We start from the raw sequence: 14,406 nt of genomic DNA, 5'->3' as shown, positions 1-14,406 counted from the left end.
AAAGTACTTGACACATCTTATCTCACACATCCTCTGAGCTTGATACAGGGTAAATGTAAGAATAGAATATAAAAATACACTTACAAGTTTCCCTCCTGATCTGTGTTCAAATGGAATCATGGTGAACTTCTTTGTCTCTTTCCTGTACGTGCAATAGTGCTTCACCCAACTGGAACCAAAGGGAGCCGGCCCTACAGAAAACGGAGACATTAAATAGTATATGTACTTCTTCCAGTTTGTGTGTTTTCTTCTCCTGCTTTCCAAAATTATACTTCAGAGTCTTATTTAATTCCTAATAATGCAGTATTTAAAACAGAGGTATGAATTAAGAACATTATACCAAATAATACAAATGTTAACCAGTGATTCCTGTTCTAAAAACTAATATATATAGTTGGAATTTTATAATAATAATATGATTATGAATTTTTTTAAATATTACTTTGCGGTCATTCCTTGAGTGGTAAGAGCTCTGCATCTTATTCAGCTTTTTTACTAGAGTAAGAAAGATGTATAATTGTTCAAAGTATTGACAGGATATGACTTGTGTGATATGCACCTTCACAGCAAAATTTTCAATGCTAGCTATCTAGCATATAGCCTGCTGTATTTGACCCACGATCGCAATTAGGTAATGAAAGCACGTCACTGAACCAAGGAAATGACAATTTTTGGAGGCTAATTTGACGACTCAAGTTGTTGTCTGACAACAAATGTTTGACAGTTCTACAGGAGGTCATTAGTAAGGGATTAAAAATAACATGAAATACATCCTTTGGCCAAATAAGACTTCCCCAAACTCAGTCACCTTTGCTAAGAACTGTCACATTTTCAGCACCATGCTCTTCTTATGAGCCACAGTAACGCTGCTGTTAGAGACTTTGAACATTTAATCAGACGGCTCTGTTTAATAAACCGTAAATTATTTGAGTCTTCATATTACCTGAAGAAATAAGACTGTATGCACAATATGGGCACTATAGGAACACAAAAATACACCTTACTTTTTTCCTGTACATAGAGGTAGCCTTCCATCGTGAAGTGATTTGCTCTTTTATGTTCCTGAGGATTTCTTCTGATCTTGTTCATGAGCTCCTCTACCTCTGACCTTGTTCCTTCAAAACGATTTCGTGTCTAAAATGAGAGCAACAACCCATTAGTAGAGAAAGTGGAAAAGAAACTTACTCTCCATGGCAGACAGGAGTTATAATAATTATTTATAAAATGAGAGAATGATTCAGGCCATTTTAGGATGGCCAGTGCACAATTTCCATATACGTTTACTCTTCAAGTTTTCTGATATTCTTCAAAATTAAAGTGTGATTTAGATATCTGCTGTTGTAAGCGTGGAAAGCACACAAAGATTGCCAGAGTACATCTCTAAAACAATGCAATGTCAGAAAGTGGTGAAATACTGTGTGCAAAATGACTTTGGATTTGAATATTCAAGTTTCCTTGGAAAAATATCACTACAGATGTTGGCTTAATTCATGAAATTCTTACTAGTTGTCAGCAAGGAGAGGAGTTTCTGCAGTTAGTGAGAGAAAAGTGACAGGAAGGTCACCAACAACGTATGCACATTGAGATCATACACATGGCAAATGTTTTGATCACATAGAAGCATGGGAAAAAAAAACAAAACACAACAAAACAAACAACAAAACACCACCCACAAAAAAAGCCCCACAAATCCACAACCCAGAAAAGCCTCAAAGTCCAGTTTATTATTATTCCTGAATGTCACTCATTCCAAAGTTCGCAAGCAGTGACAAGAGAATATTTATTAGAATATTAGTAAAAACGATCAGAAAGTAACCACATCATCCACAAATTATATAATAGGACTACACAAAATAACAGAGCAGCTCACACCTGACACAAGAAACCCTTCAGTTTGGTCTGAAAAACACTGGCAATTGGCCAATGAGCAAATAAAACCAAAACAATCATGGTAATACTTTATTTTCTCCACATACCCACTTGCCCAAATTGCACAAACTGAAAGCATACATTTCAATTCCAAGCTGGTATTCTCCCCAGTTGGTACATGTGTTCTGAGGAAAGCACATACTTCCAGATACATGCAGGCTTATGTGCCTGGTTTGTTTTTTGAGAGCACCTTTATTTTTCTCAAAATGGATGAGCTTCTGAAAACGCCGCCTCACCTACTTTATTTTTTGCCCCAGGACAAGAACATAGTTGCATACACTGACAAATATATCATGAATATAAGCAAGTATTAATTCGTGTACATGGACAGTTAATGCTATGCTCCTGGCTGGCCACCTGTACACGCAAATTCCAGATTTATGCTTGGAAGGATTTTATTCATGGGCACAAACACAGTCCATGCAAGCTGGTCAGAGCAGCCACCCATGGCCATATGTTTTATAGAGGAAAGCTGAAGATATTCTTTAGATGATGGCTAAGAGAAACTGCCGCCTTACCTCCAGACAAAACGACTTCTCTGAACCCTCCCCACATCTACCATCTCAATTTCAGGTTACATCTGCTGGCAAATTTTGGAGTTAGACCCTGCACAGAAACTCTTTTCCAAGCCTCCAAACAATTGTCTAAGCTCCTTTTCATAACTTCCTGGAAGGGCTGCATTAAAAAATGCACTCTGCACTCAGGACAATGGCAAAAAAAGTGATAGCAAAGGACTGCTCATACCTAAACCTTCCTGTCTGGGCACTGACTGCTCTGAGGTTAGATGTTTCTAATGATCCTGCCAGGCTGGATCTTGGCTGTGCAGTGATCACAAATCCAAGCGTGTGAAACACCTTGGGAATGGTAGGATGAAGCACCACAGGCTCCAAAAACCTCAGGAGAATTTCTATCTCCCTTTGTGCTGTGACAAAGCTGAGCTTAACCAGGGGTCAACCACAGTCACTGCACCAGCATGGCTATGCCTCCTCTTTCCAGGGAAGGCCAGGTTTGCTGGCAGGGCAGGAAAGCATGGTCAAGGCTGCAAAGATCTTTGTATGGGGTTGGGCACAGAACTGGGGTAACAAGAGAGAAGTCCTGCAAGTGTGGGGGAATCTAGCTGGAGATGCAAGACTTTTTCAAGAGAATAAGGCTGTTGGAAGAATCAGCTTACTGGAGCTTGGGCTACAAGGCTGGGGGGGTTATTTTTCCCTTCTTTCATTTGAGGAAGGAGGAGTGAGGGGAAGGCAAGGTCTGGGGCAGAGTCTGGAGAGGAAATCCAGAGCATAATTCTCAAAGTAAAGACAACCTGAATGAAAACAAAGGCAATTACTACAGCTATGCTGGCAACTCTCAAATCACTCTCCCTATCCAGCTAGGCTCTCTATACTGAATCTTGTATCCTTCCATTTCCAACATGTCAATCCGGTGTTCTGCCAGCAGCTCAGCTGTACCACAGCCAAGCCCTAGTTCATTTTCGTTGGGATGTTTTGTTCATCTTTAACATAGTGGAGAATGTGTCATGTCCTCTCATGATCTTTTCAGATGCTTCCTTCTATTCTCCTCTTACCTCAGATAGCTGTTCAGCCTTGCCTCCTCTCTCTCTACAGCTTTTTGAAATCCAGGTCGTTCTTTCTATCTATTCATAAAACTTGAGCTTTAATGCTAAATCTCTTTTGGATTTCCTGGGACACACTATAATACTATTTAGTCATTTGAAAATGCAGCTGTTGAGATGAGCTTGCTTTCTTGTTGCTCATCACTTCTTCAGACCACTTCACTGGCTCTTTTGCATCTGTAATCTGAAATCCAGCTCTTCAAAACTGTATCACAGCTTCCCTCCCACGTTTTATTTCTTGCTCATCTTCCATCAGCTCCCCTCTATCCAATGCAGCTCCGTGCTGCTCCTCATTCCGTTAAGCTAAGCACACAGAAGCAGCAAGTCTGTCCTGAAATTTCCTCCAGAAGCACTGACTTGTGCCATGGAAACACTACCCAGTTTCCCTATCCAAATCAAACAATTTGAGAGGAAACTTGAGACTTAAACTTATAGGAAGAAAATTAAGGAATAGTATCATGACACATGAATCATGTCACTACATATTACAGCAACCGTAATCCTCTCTTCCGCCTTTCTATCTCCCTGCTACTGCCAGCTAGCTAAGCTATTTCTAAAAATAGACTCCAACCTCTGAGAAGCAGTTTCTGCGTCTTAATTCCAGGTGCCCTTAGAGGTCAACAAAACAGACGCATCATCAAGAATTGCTTGTTTGCAGTAAGGTACATGGGTTGTTCCCTATCAACAGGTCCCTGGCACACCCAAGTTCCTCTGAGAAAGTTTTATTCAACAAATCTCAAGGAAGCAAATAGACCCTCTGACTAGTGACTCGGTCAGCCCTGTTGCTCCAGCCTGTCACCTTGCTTGCTGCTCTCCCAGTCCTGAGCAGATCACACTGGGTAATTTGGTGTGAGAGTACACTAACAAGTGGTGAGCCCCAGCTATCTTGCCCTTGAAGGAACACATTGTTCTGCCAAATACTCCATGGATGTGAACGCCAAGACTCCTTATGCAGTCCTGCACCCCCAACCAACAAGGACGTTCCTGCCTGAAAGGGCTGCTTCCAGACAAACAGCAGAGACGTCAAAAACAATGCTGACAAGTCCAGTTGTTTTTCTTCCCTTTTCTTAGTTATGGATAACATAGCCTTACCAAGCAACGACCCTCAGGCATGACCACCACCTACTCAATTTCAAACACAACTAAAACACTGAGAACCCTGGCATTTCATTACACCTCCTGAGGATGCTCCAGTGCTGTACGGATTTTAACAGACTTCATTTTTAAATGCTTTCATGATAATCCTTGTGTTATGTCTCTACAAAAAAAATAGAAAAAGTAGTGGGGGGCTTTTACCTGGTGCTTGTTTTTCAAAGTATCAGAAAGGACGAAACAAAAGCGCACTGGAATGAGCAATGACTTGTTCAGCTATGTGGTTGGCTAGCCAGGAGATGGCACTACATCCCCAAAGTTCACCGGCAATGCACCAACACCGAGGAAAGTATTGGTAATACTCGAGACACTGTATACATAGTAACTTAAATGAGCAATTTTATTTAAAACATTAGAAAAGGCATAGATACCAATCTCAACTTACATTTTGTATATTTATCTGCAGGGCCATTTTATAATGATTGAAGTCTTTAGCAAGTTCATATCCCTGATGATAGAAAGTGAACAAACCCTGAAAAAACGATAGCACCTGAAATACAAACAAAAGACTTGTCAGAATTAAAAACTCCATTTATTACCAGATTATGATTGCTGCATGTAGCCTTTTCTGGAAAGGTCAGAGATAACAAAATGATCACGTTTAAACAAATTTCCACTAATCCCTACAATTTATGAATAACTACCTAGATCCAAGTGATCAGCTATGTATATAGACATTTTTGGGTGGTCCTGTCTCTGGAATTTCACAACTCATCTCTGCTTTAATTTGACTACAGGCAATGTATAGTGCCTACTCCCCAGACTTTCCTATGCAACATTTTCTTACAGCTGGTCTGATACCAATGATGTCTAATAAGAAATTTGTGCACAAGGAGGAGGTAATGATCAGAAAGCCAACCGTATCCTGGGCTGTATCAAAAGGAGTGTGGCCAGCAGGTCAAGGGAAGTGATTCTGCCCCTCTACTCTGCTCTTGTGAGACTCCACCTGGAATACTGTGTTCAGCTCTGCAGTCCCCAACACAAGAAGGACATAGAGCTACCGGAATGAGTCCAGAGGAGGGCCACGAAGATGATCAGAGGGCTGGAGCACCTCTGCTATGAACACAGACTGAGAGAGTTGGGGCCGTTCAGCCTGGAGAAGAGAAGGCTCCGGGGTGATCTTATGGCAGCTTTCCAGTGCCTAAAGGGGGCCTACAGGAAAGCTGGAGAGGGACTTTTTACAAGGGTGTGTAGTGATAGGACAAAGGGCAATGGATTTAAACTGAAAGAGGGCAGATTTAGGTTAGATATAAGAAAGAAATTCTTTACATTGAGGGTGGTGAGGTACTGGAACAGATTGCCCAGAGAAGTTGTGGGTACCCCATCCCTGGAGGTATTCAAGGCCAGGTTGGATGAGGCTTTGGGCAACCTGGTGTAGTGGAGGGTTTCCCTGTCCATGACAGGGGGGTTGGAACTAGATGATCTTTGAGGTCCCTTCCAACTCTAACCATTCTATGATTCTATGATTCTGTCTTTTAGTCACCATTTCCCTGGTCGTCCTGCTCCCTGCTAATGATCATGCTGAGACGACTTTCATAACTTTACCCATCACTGCTTTTTGTATGCATATCTGACACACATACAGCCCCATCAGAACCAGCAAATGATCTAAACTGCAGTTTCTGCCTTCAGTGTTCCAGTTTAAAAGAATGAATGAGTTATACTATATTGGAACCAGGGTGAGGTGCAGTACTGCCTAACTGTCCTGTTTGGTTCAGGTTGCTGGTAAGAAGTGAGTGACGCAGGAAAGAACAACTCTCTTTAATAAAGAGAGCAAACCAAAGAACATATTTAATAAAGTCTGAAGTCATACGCAAATAAACAATTTTTAAAATGCAAAACCCACATAAATTTAAAGTATCATGAAAGCACAGGGGGATAAGAATTTGGTATTATATAATTTCAGTTTACTACCCTAGAGGAAACTTCAAATACAAATTGAGTAACAAAGTTCAGCCCCATCCAGAGGGAGCTTTCAGAAAAGAGAGAGACACATGTTTCAAAAGCATAATTGGAAGATTCATTACTCCAGTCTGGCTCTGAGGACACTTCAAGAGATTTGAAACACAAGAACTGAATCCAAAACTACTTAGGATTTAAAATAAATAAATTAAAAAAAATAGAAAATTAAAAACAAACACAAAACATCAACAAAAAGGAAAATCCCACACAGTCATTTTTCACAACACTATCCCATTCCTTGAACAATGCTAATATATTTAAAGCAATTTATTCTCATTTAAGACTTTTAGAAATTTTTTCATGCTGGAATAAGCTATATTAAAACAAACACCTCTCACTAACTCCATAATGACCCACTACTTCGAGTAGGGTTGTTTGGGACTTTTTTTTCATTATTATATTAAAATAATTATATCAGAATAAAAGGACAGTCTTGGCCCAAAAACACAGACTTCAGAGCACGAGTGAATGGAAGTCACTTCTACAATCCATCTTCCCTTTATCTCAGTATTACACTTACTGTTCTCTTCTTGTTTCATAAAGCTGCATTTGTACTACAAAGCTAAAGCACATTTCCAAAGATTTTAGAATAAGCTCTTCTCAGAGATTTCCTAAGTCCAGTCAGTATATGTATGTTTTTCACTGAAATTCAGTGGCTCCCCTTGATTTCTGCACAGATTCAATTGCAATTGAAATCAAACATATCAGACTACCTGATCATGAGCTTTTTAGCCAGCAGCATCCTCTTAATTAATTTATATCTGCCCTTCTTCACTAACAGGCCTCTAAGTGCAACCTTCATATTGAAAATGAAATTCCTTACATTAGTCAGGAATAATATTCCACTCATTAAAAAAGACAAATGCAGAAAGTCTGACCCCAACATCATCACCTTGCATCTTCTATTCTAACTCGCATGAGGAATTGAGGTTTTTGCAGTACAGCACAAGTGTCCCACATTTTCTGAAAATCAGCATCACTGGATCCAAATCAACTGTAACTACCAAAGTAAGCTTTGAGTGCATCTCTACGTGGAATCTGCACACATGTAACAAGAGTACATTACATTTTATTAAGTCACACCAACGCATCCATTTTCCCAGAAAACAGAGCTCCTCGGCTTCCGTCCAATTGCATTCCCTCTCTCTCCCTTATGAGCGACAGAGTAGGCTGAATTCACTGGTACTTACAGGTTCCACACACTCAAACTTCTTCCGCTCCTGTATCTCTTGCAGTTTGCACACATACTCGAGGGATAGCTCATAGAAGTGTTTCCTGTTCTGATCCACTTGGTTATCTGCCTGCACACAGAATACAGCCAATGAAGTTTCAAAGACATTTTGCAAACAGCTTCAACATGACACACAGGTAGCATAAAAGTGGCAAGCGGCAAGATAATTTCCTCCAAACTGGGATTGATCCTTTACAACACAGCTCATTCATTTACTTTTAAATGGCAGCAGCAATTCCCTTTTACTAGATAACCTATGTTGTTTTGAATCACAAGGCTAAATTTTTAGAAACTTCAAGTTCCTTTCTAGAGAATCCAAGCCAATACATCAGAGCAGGTATCATGCACTGCTTCAATAGCATTGAAAAGGTGCCTGCCCAAACAGAGAGACGGGGCTAGCAGAGTCTTCCATTGGAAAAGGGGGAAATCATCTCTCTGGTCAAAGTAAGGAAGAAAACCTTCTTGTTAAAAACCACATTGCTGGTACCGTAACCTTTACTCTATAAGCCACATAACTGCCATAAATAGTCAGAATGCTATTGTGCCCATCCCACACCTGTGTTCACTCTGACTGGCAAGAAAACCAATTTAAAAAAAGTTCACTTATTGGCAAGACACTTCGCAAGTTTCCACAGAGTGTCAAATACTGAAAAATGCAGACTTAGTAGCTGCAGTTGATTTTTAGCTCAGCTTTGCTGAAATGCCAATACCATACTGATGGTGAACAGTTATATTTCAGCTGTCATTCATCTGTACATAAATATTAAACTTTCTAGCATATATGTATTATTACTAATAATACTAAGTTATTACTTACGGTACATGTGCCTTCATGAAACTATAGAACTTCAAGAACTGGGTAAGGGAAACCTTGATTAAAATACACTAAAGAAAGGCTACAAAGGGATTTCCTAAGTGATTAACACTGTCTTCACCCATGTGACAATACAAAATGCTTCTACACTAAATTACAAAAGAGAATGGAGACAGGGTTAGGCGAAAGAACCAGACTTACTATCATGCACTTTCTCTTAAATACTGAGACTATATCCTTCAGGCAGAACAGTGACTGCTATGCTTTAAGAGGATAAGTCAAATTAGCTTTAAGACAGTTTTGCCTTAAGACATGCTTTGCTTTGCTGCTCCGAACTAGAAATCCCTCAGCAGTTAAAGGGGCACAACAACAAATGCCATAAAAAAACAAAGCACGGATATGCACATCAGTATGAAAACACGTTTCAAAAAGCCGAGCCATTTCGATGCATCCTATAAACCATGCAATACTGGAATTGTCTGAGCTGTCAGCAAAGCTTCTAATGACATATACATGTACAGAGGGGTAGCCACAGAAAAAGACTACCAAGTAAGACTACTGGGACATCTGGCTAATCAACAGTAAGACTTCTCTACGTACACCAAAGCCCCACGTAAGCCTACTTCTCTCCTTCTTTGTATTCAGTTGTTTATTGTTTTGGTTTTCTCCCCACTCTCCCCCAAGAATACAATACTCAACATGGCCATTTTATTAATTCCTCTCAGTTTCCCTGTAAATAAATTGTCACGCCTCTCCTCAGTTTTTTGAGGTGTAAGCCTCCCTGTGCACCCGGCAGGTTCACTCACTGTTGCATCGTACTTTGCATACTGCCAAAGAAATACAGAAATAAGACACACACCGTGCCTCAGTGAAATTTCAGGAACACACCCCCACTAAGAGAACCAAGGACTATGTTAATGGAAGACACACTACACAACAGGGCATGTTTTTCATCAAATTTTTGTCAAATTTATACCTGCATCCTTTATTTTCTCCAGTCAGGACCTGACACAACTAGCCATATATAATACCAAATTAGGAAGCTCCTGTGCAATTATACACACTAATTATGTAAGCTTGTGCAATCAAGATTTTCCCATTTAGCACATAACTGCTGACAACATGCTGCAAGTCCTTTTTTTTTTTTAAGTGCTTATATGTATATACTCCAAAATTAAATGGACAAATGAAAGAGCTTGAAGAATTTCATAATTTTTGTTCGTGAAACTTTGAAGGACATTTAAAACCAATCTATTTGCTCATTCTAGTCTTCGCACATGCTTTAAAACTTCAGACTACATTTAATACAGCTTCAAAAAGCCTCTTGCAGGTATTTTGCATTTCTGCATTGAGGTTAGGTCTCACTTCAGACTGTGAAACATGGTTCTCGATACCATCAAGTAAGAGATCATAATTAATACTTTTTCACTTTTTCTACATCAAGTTCTTTGGCAGCTGGTCAATTTGATAAAAGTACAGGTCCTGACACATGAGCAATACCCAGTAACTTCACTGGGACAACGCAGCTCCCCAAAAGGCACTTGTTTATGCACTTGAGAGCCTATGTTGCAGAATATGGAGAAATTACATACTAGTGACACTCGAGAACAACTCAAGTTCCTAACTTGCCAGTTACACGAAACATTTTTTTATGAAAGATGGCATAGACTATTTGAGGTGGAGTAAAGAGCAGAGAAGAGTTACCTCTGAGGAAAACATTAAGTGTTTAACAATAGAAGGCATTCATAGACTAAGCATTAATAATTCTGACATAATGACATTTTCTGAAAAAAAAAAACCACCAAAAAAAAAATCCTTCTGCCTACAGCAAGTCTCTGCAAGATTTCTCTGCTATCTTCTCATGTACTATTTGTTGTTGCTCCACAAATAAAACTATTACAAATAAGGATGATAATAAACCCCCAGGGACAGAAGGAACGCCAAGTAAAACAGATCTGATTTGAAGTTATAAATTGTCAACAGACTTTTTGGTAGCATCACTTGAAAAAAAATAGAGCTTCAAAACCTGAGAAGGGAAAAAAAACAAAAAACAAACAAACAAACAAACGCCCTCCACCAAACCACTTCTTTCAGTAATATAAGTCTTGCTGTACTTTGCATTAAGCATTAAGACAGAACATTTAGTTCATACATACAATGCAATACAAATTACTCACGTGGTAAAGTTCATTAAAAAACGCAGTTTTTCACAATATACTTGCACTTTGCACTTCCTTTAACTAAAGAACTTCAACATGATGTTCAGCACCTCATACCTACACCAAGTAAAGCCCTCGATTCAGAAGACAGTAGGGGTACACCACTAAGTTCAGCAAATACTGATTTTTCTCACCAACCTTTCCAGTTGGCAGAAATTTTCCTTTTACCGCTAGGAATGCTGGTTTTGCGTTTGCATAAAATACATTTACCTATTCAAAAGCCTGCAGCTTGCATAAAAAAAGAGAGTCAACGATACCTCTTGTAATTGCAGCTCTTTCTTCTTAGCTGATAAATTCAAATGCTTCTCTAACAAACTGTAGTTCTTCTCCGTCTCTTTATCAAACTTCTTCTTTTCCTCCTAGATGCAGAAACAAAGTAACATTCACTTATATATAAGAATGTAAGAAAAGCCTCCTTCCTTCTTCTTTTAAAATTCTACTTAACCAGAAACAAAGAGAAACAAACTATCATAGCTCAAATAACTAAGGAAAAGTATGTTTCCAACTAATTTTTTTTAATCAATTTAAAGCCTAACTTAAATGACATCCTATTGTATGATCATGGTGAGTTTATCACATGAATGCTTACATCTTGCACATTAAAAAAGCCAAAAAAACCCCCACCTCTTCTTGATTTATTGCATTTTTCATTCTTTTCAGGGATCATCCACATCACCTTCGTTTTAAATAGAGGACTTCAAGGGAAATCAGTTTCACAGAAAGTTCTTTTTCTCAATAATTGACAGGGTAAAAATGTAAAAACATCATTTGAGTAAGCTGCAACAGTTTCACAGTTCAAAATCCAAAGCAGATATAGCTCCATGTTCCTTAGGATTTCTTAATTTTAAAGCCATACAAAGACCTCTGTGGTGAATTCCTGCTTCTACCAGACTGTTGTCACACTCATGGGGGGGGAAAAAAACCCCAACTTTTTAAAATAAAGAAAAACCTCCATAAAACATAAAAACATGCTAGCAAAAGAGAATCTCACTGACACATACAAATATCATTTGCATGTGCGAGTACATTTCTCTATCAAAAGCAATGTATTGGAAAAGGGACAGTCATTAAATGTTTTAGGAAATCTGAATTCTTCGATCTAATTTACTAGAGAACATTGTAAAACAATCCTTTCATTTCTTCAGTTCTAATTTCTTAACTCTGTGTGTTTCGACCGAAATCAGTATTGATGAAATCAACTAACTGGTTTTTAAGCTCTTTTTAGTATAACTAATTGCAGTTGAAAATAATCTAAAATAAGTAAAATCAAAAATTAAATTACATATTCAAGAACTGACAGATTTACTCATCAGAAAGAAACCCATTCAATTAAAATATTTTTCCATTATCTAGCAATTCGGAATTTCATTTAAATGTATTCTATCCAACATACTGGTTAGACTCTACAGACATACTTCTTTTTTTCTCTTAACCTTCCATTTTTAGGAAGTGACACTATATATGATACACGTTTTTGTTCTCTGAACGATTCTGAAGATGGCATTCTATTAAAGAGTGGATCTAAACTGTTTAGGATTACATCTCAGCAAGGAATTTTACAAAAAAAATTTCTAGCTTTTTTTTCTTCTGTTATGAGTCTAAGAACTTTGTTTAAAAAGCAGTCACAATATTCCTTACCGACTGAGAAACATTAAGATATGCATATGGTATTACTGCATGTGCTCAAAAAAATGGTTCTTAAATATATTGCAAACACTGTAAAAAGCATCATAGACCATTTTGAAGGCAGTAGTAGTCCCAGAATTCATCTCCAGACTTATTATGACAGTGTTATGGAATCTGAAGATTATTTTTTCAAAAAACAAGAGCTTCACTATATGTTTTTTTCTAGACCTGTGCCAGCATTGCAGTATTAAGTAGTTTATCTGTTCATGATATATCACACACATACATGTATGTTCGTACCGAGTTCAGGTCTGGGGTCCCCAACATAAAAAGGAAACAGAGTTGTTGGAGCAAGCCCAGAGGAGGGCCATGAAGATGATCCAAAGGCTGGAGCACCTCTCCTATGAAGACAGGCTGAGAGAGCTGGAGTTGTTCAGCTTGGAGAAGAGAAGGCTTCAGGGTGATCTTACTGCAGCCTTCCAGTACTTAAAGGGGGCCTACAGGAAAGCTGGAGACAGGCTTTTTGACAAGGGCGTGCAGTGATAGGACAAGGGGCAATGGCTCTAAATTTAAAGAGGGCAGATTTTGATTAGATCTAAAGAAGAAATTCTTCACTCAGAGGGTGGTGAGGCACTGGAACAGGTTGCCCAGAGAAGCTGTAGATGCCCCATCCCTGGAGGTGTTCAAGGTCAGACTGGATGGGGCTTTGAGCAACCTGATCTAGTGGCAGGTTTCCCTGCCCATGGCAGGGGGGTTGGAACTAGGTGATCTTCAAAGTCCCTTCCAACCCCAACCATTCTATGATTAGAAATAATGTATTAGCATATAGGAAATTAGGAAGAAAGTAGGGTTGGGGAGGGGAATCTTCATGTTTATATTTGCAAAATTTCCATTGATCTGGTCAACATTTAAGTGCTGCCAGAAAAACAAAGAGCTATTGACTTCTAAACAGACAAAGTCAGAAACTTTTCACATGTAGTTTGGGATTAGAGCAGCAACATCTTTTACTACAGGATAATTCAATACGGGTCTCAGCTTCTAGCACTACGGAGATAAATTTCTTCCTTTTCTTTTTCTTCTTAAGCCTAACTGAGACCATTTCATCAGCACAAAGTGTAAGATACAGGAAAGTCTGAGGCAGCAGATTCAACTTTTATTTTGTAATGGTAGAGCATAAAATTTTCCTAAAGCAAATACTACACAATGTCCCAGATATATTTCACTACTAGATGCCATAGCTCGGTTTTCAGAGCTAAGTAGGATTATGTTTCCAGTGTCAGTACTTTGCTTAGATTGAAGAAATATTCAGTTCAGAATATTCAAAGAGTTAAATATTTTTAGAGGATCTTTATTTAAATGTTACACAATTATGCAAGACTGTTCTATTTAAGGTCACTGAGAATTCTGTCCAAAAGAAATGGCTGAATCACAAACAAGAGCTTCAGCTTCATAGAAACAGTGTGCAGGGAGACACAAGGGGAGAAACATCTACCCCCCAAAAATGTGAGATGTAGACTGTGTGAACACGACTTGTCATGTTAGAAACATCAGAGACAGAATTCTGATTACTAAATGACTGAAGATCATAAGATGACAAAGTATTAGGAGCTCTCACCCCCAAAATAGTAATGTTCTTTAACACCAAAAATACTGTCAAAATAATCCATTCATTACAGCTGCTTCTACAACAATAGGTTACATTTAGAAGAAATTCTCTTTTCCTTAGAAGACTCTCTATATTACAGGCCAAGTTTTTATTGTATGTTGGTTGGGATGCCTGATGTACTTCTCAGAAGCTCGTAAAATTACACAAAGTCCATTGTACTATTGAACTGTAATGATTTATGATCAACAGAGC

At 38.7% G+C, this 14,406-nt stretch overlaps 1 protein-coding gene across 3 annotated transcripts in view; it reads right to left on the bottom strand.

Moving 5' to 3' along the window:
- Positions 1-14,406, bottom strand: part of ARHGAP10 (Rho GTPase activating protein 10) — a 159,309-nt gene that overhangs the window by 85,781 nt on the left and 59,122 nt on the right. For 2 of the 3 annotated variants that reach the window (XM_086612393.1, XM_086612394.1), the window contains exons 5-9: positions 11,180-11,281; positions 7,849-7,959; positions 5,082-5,186; positions 1,005-1,134; positions 85-191 (exon numbers count right to left, since the gene is read on the bottom strand). In XM_086612393.1, coding sequence (XP_086468519.1) covers positions 85-191; positions 1,005-1,134; positions 5,082-5,186; positions 7,849-7,959; positions 11,180-11,281 — 555 coding nt within the window. The remainder of the gene's footprint in view (positions 1-84; positions 192-1,004; positions 1,135-5,081; positions 5,187-7,848; positions 7,960-11,179; positions 11,282-14,406) is intronic. The other variant, XM_086612395.1, reaches the window with a different exon arrangement.

This window comes from Tauraco erythrolophus, chromosome 5, assembly GCF_009769465.1.
Source record: "Tauraco erythrolophus isolate bTauEry1 chromosome 5, bTauEry1.pri, whole genome shotgun sequence".
Classification (NCBI taxonomy): domain Eukaryota; kingdom Metazoa; phylum Chordata; class Aves; order Musophagiformes; family Musophagidae; genus Tauraco; species Tauraco erythrolophus.
The sequence above is the reverse complement of the archived record's forward strand: the minus strand, read 5'-3'. Positions and strand labels throughout refer to the sequence as shown.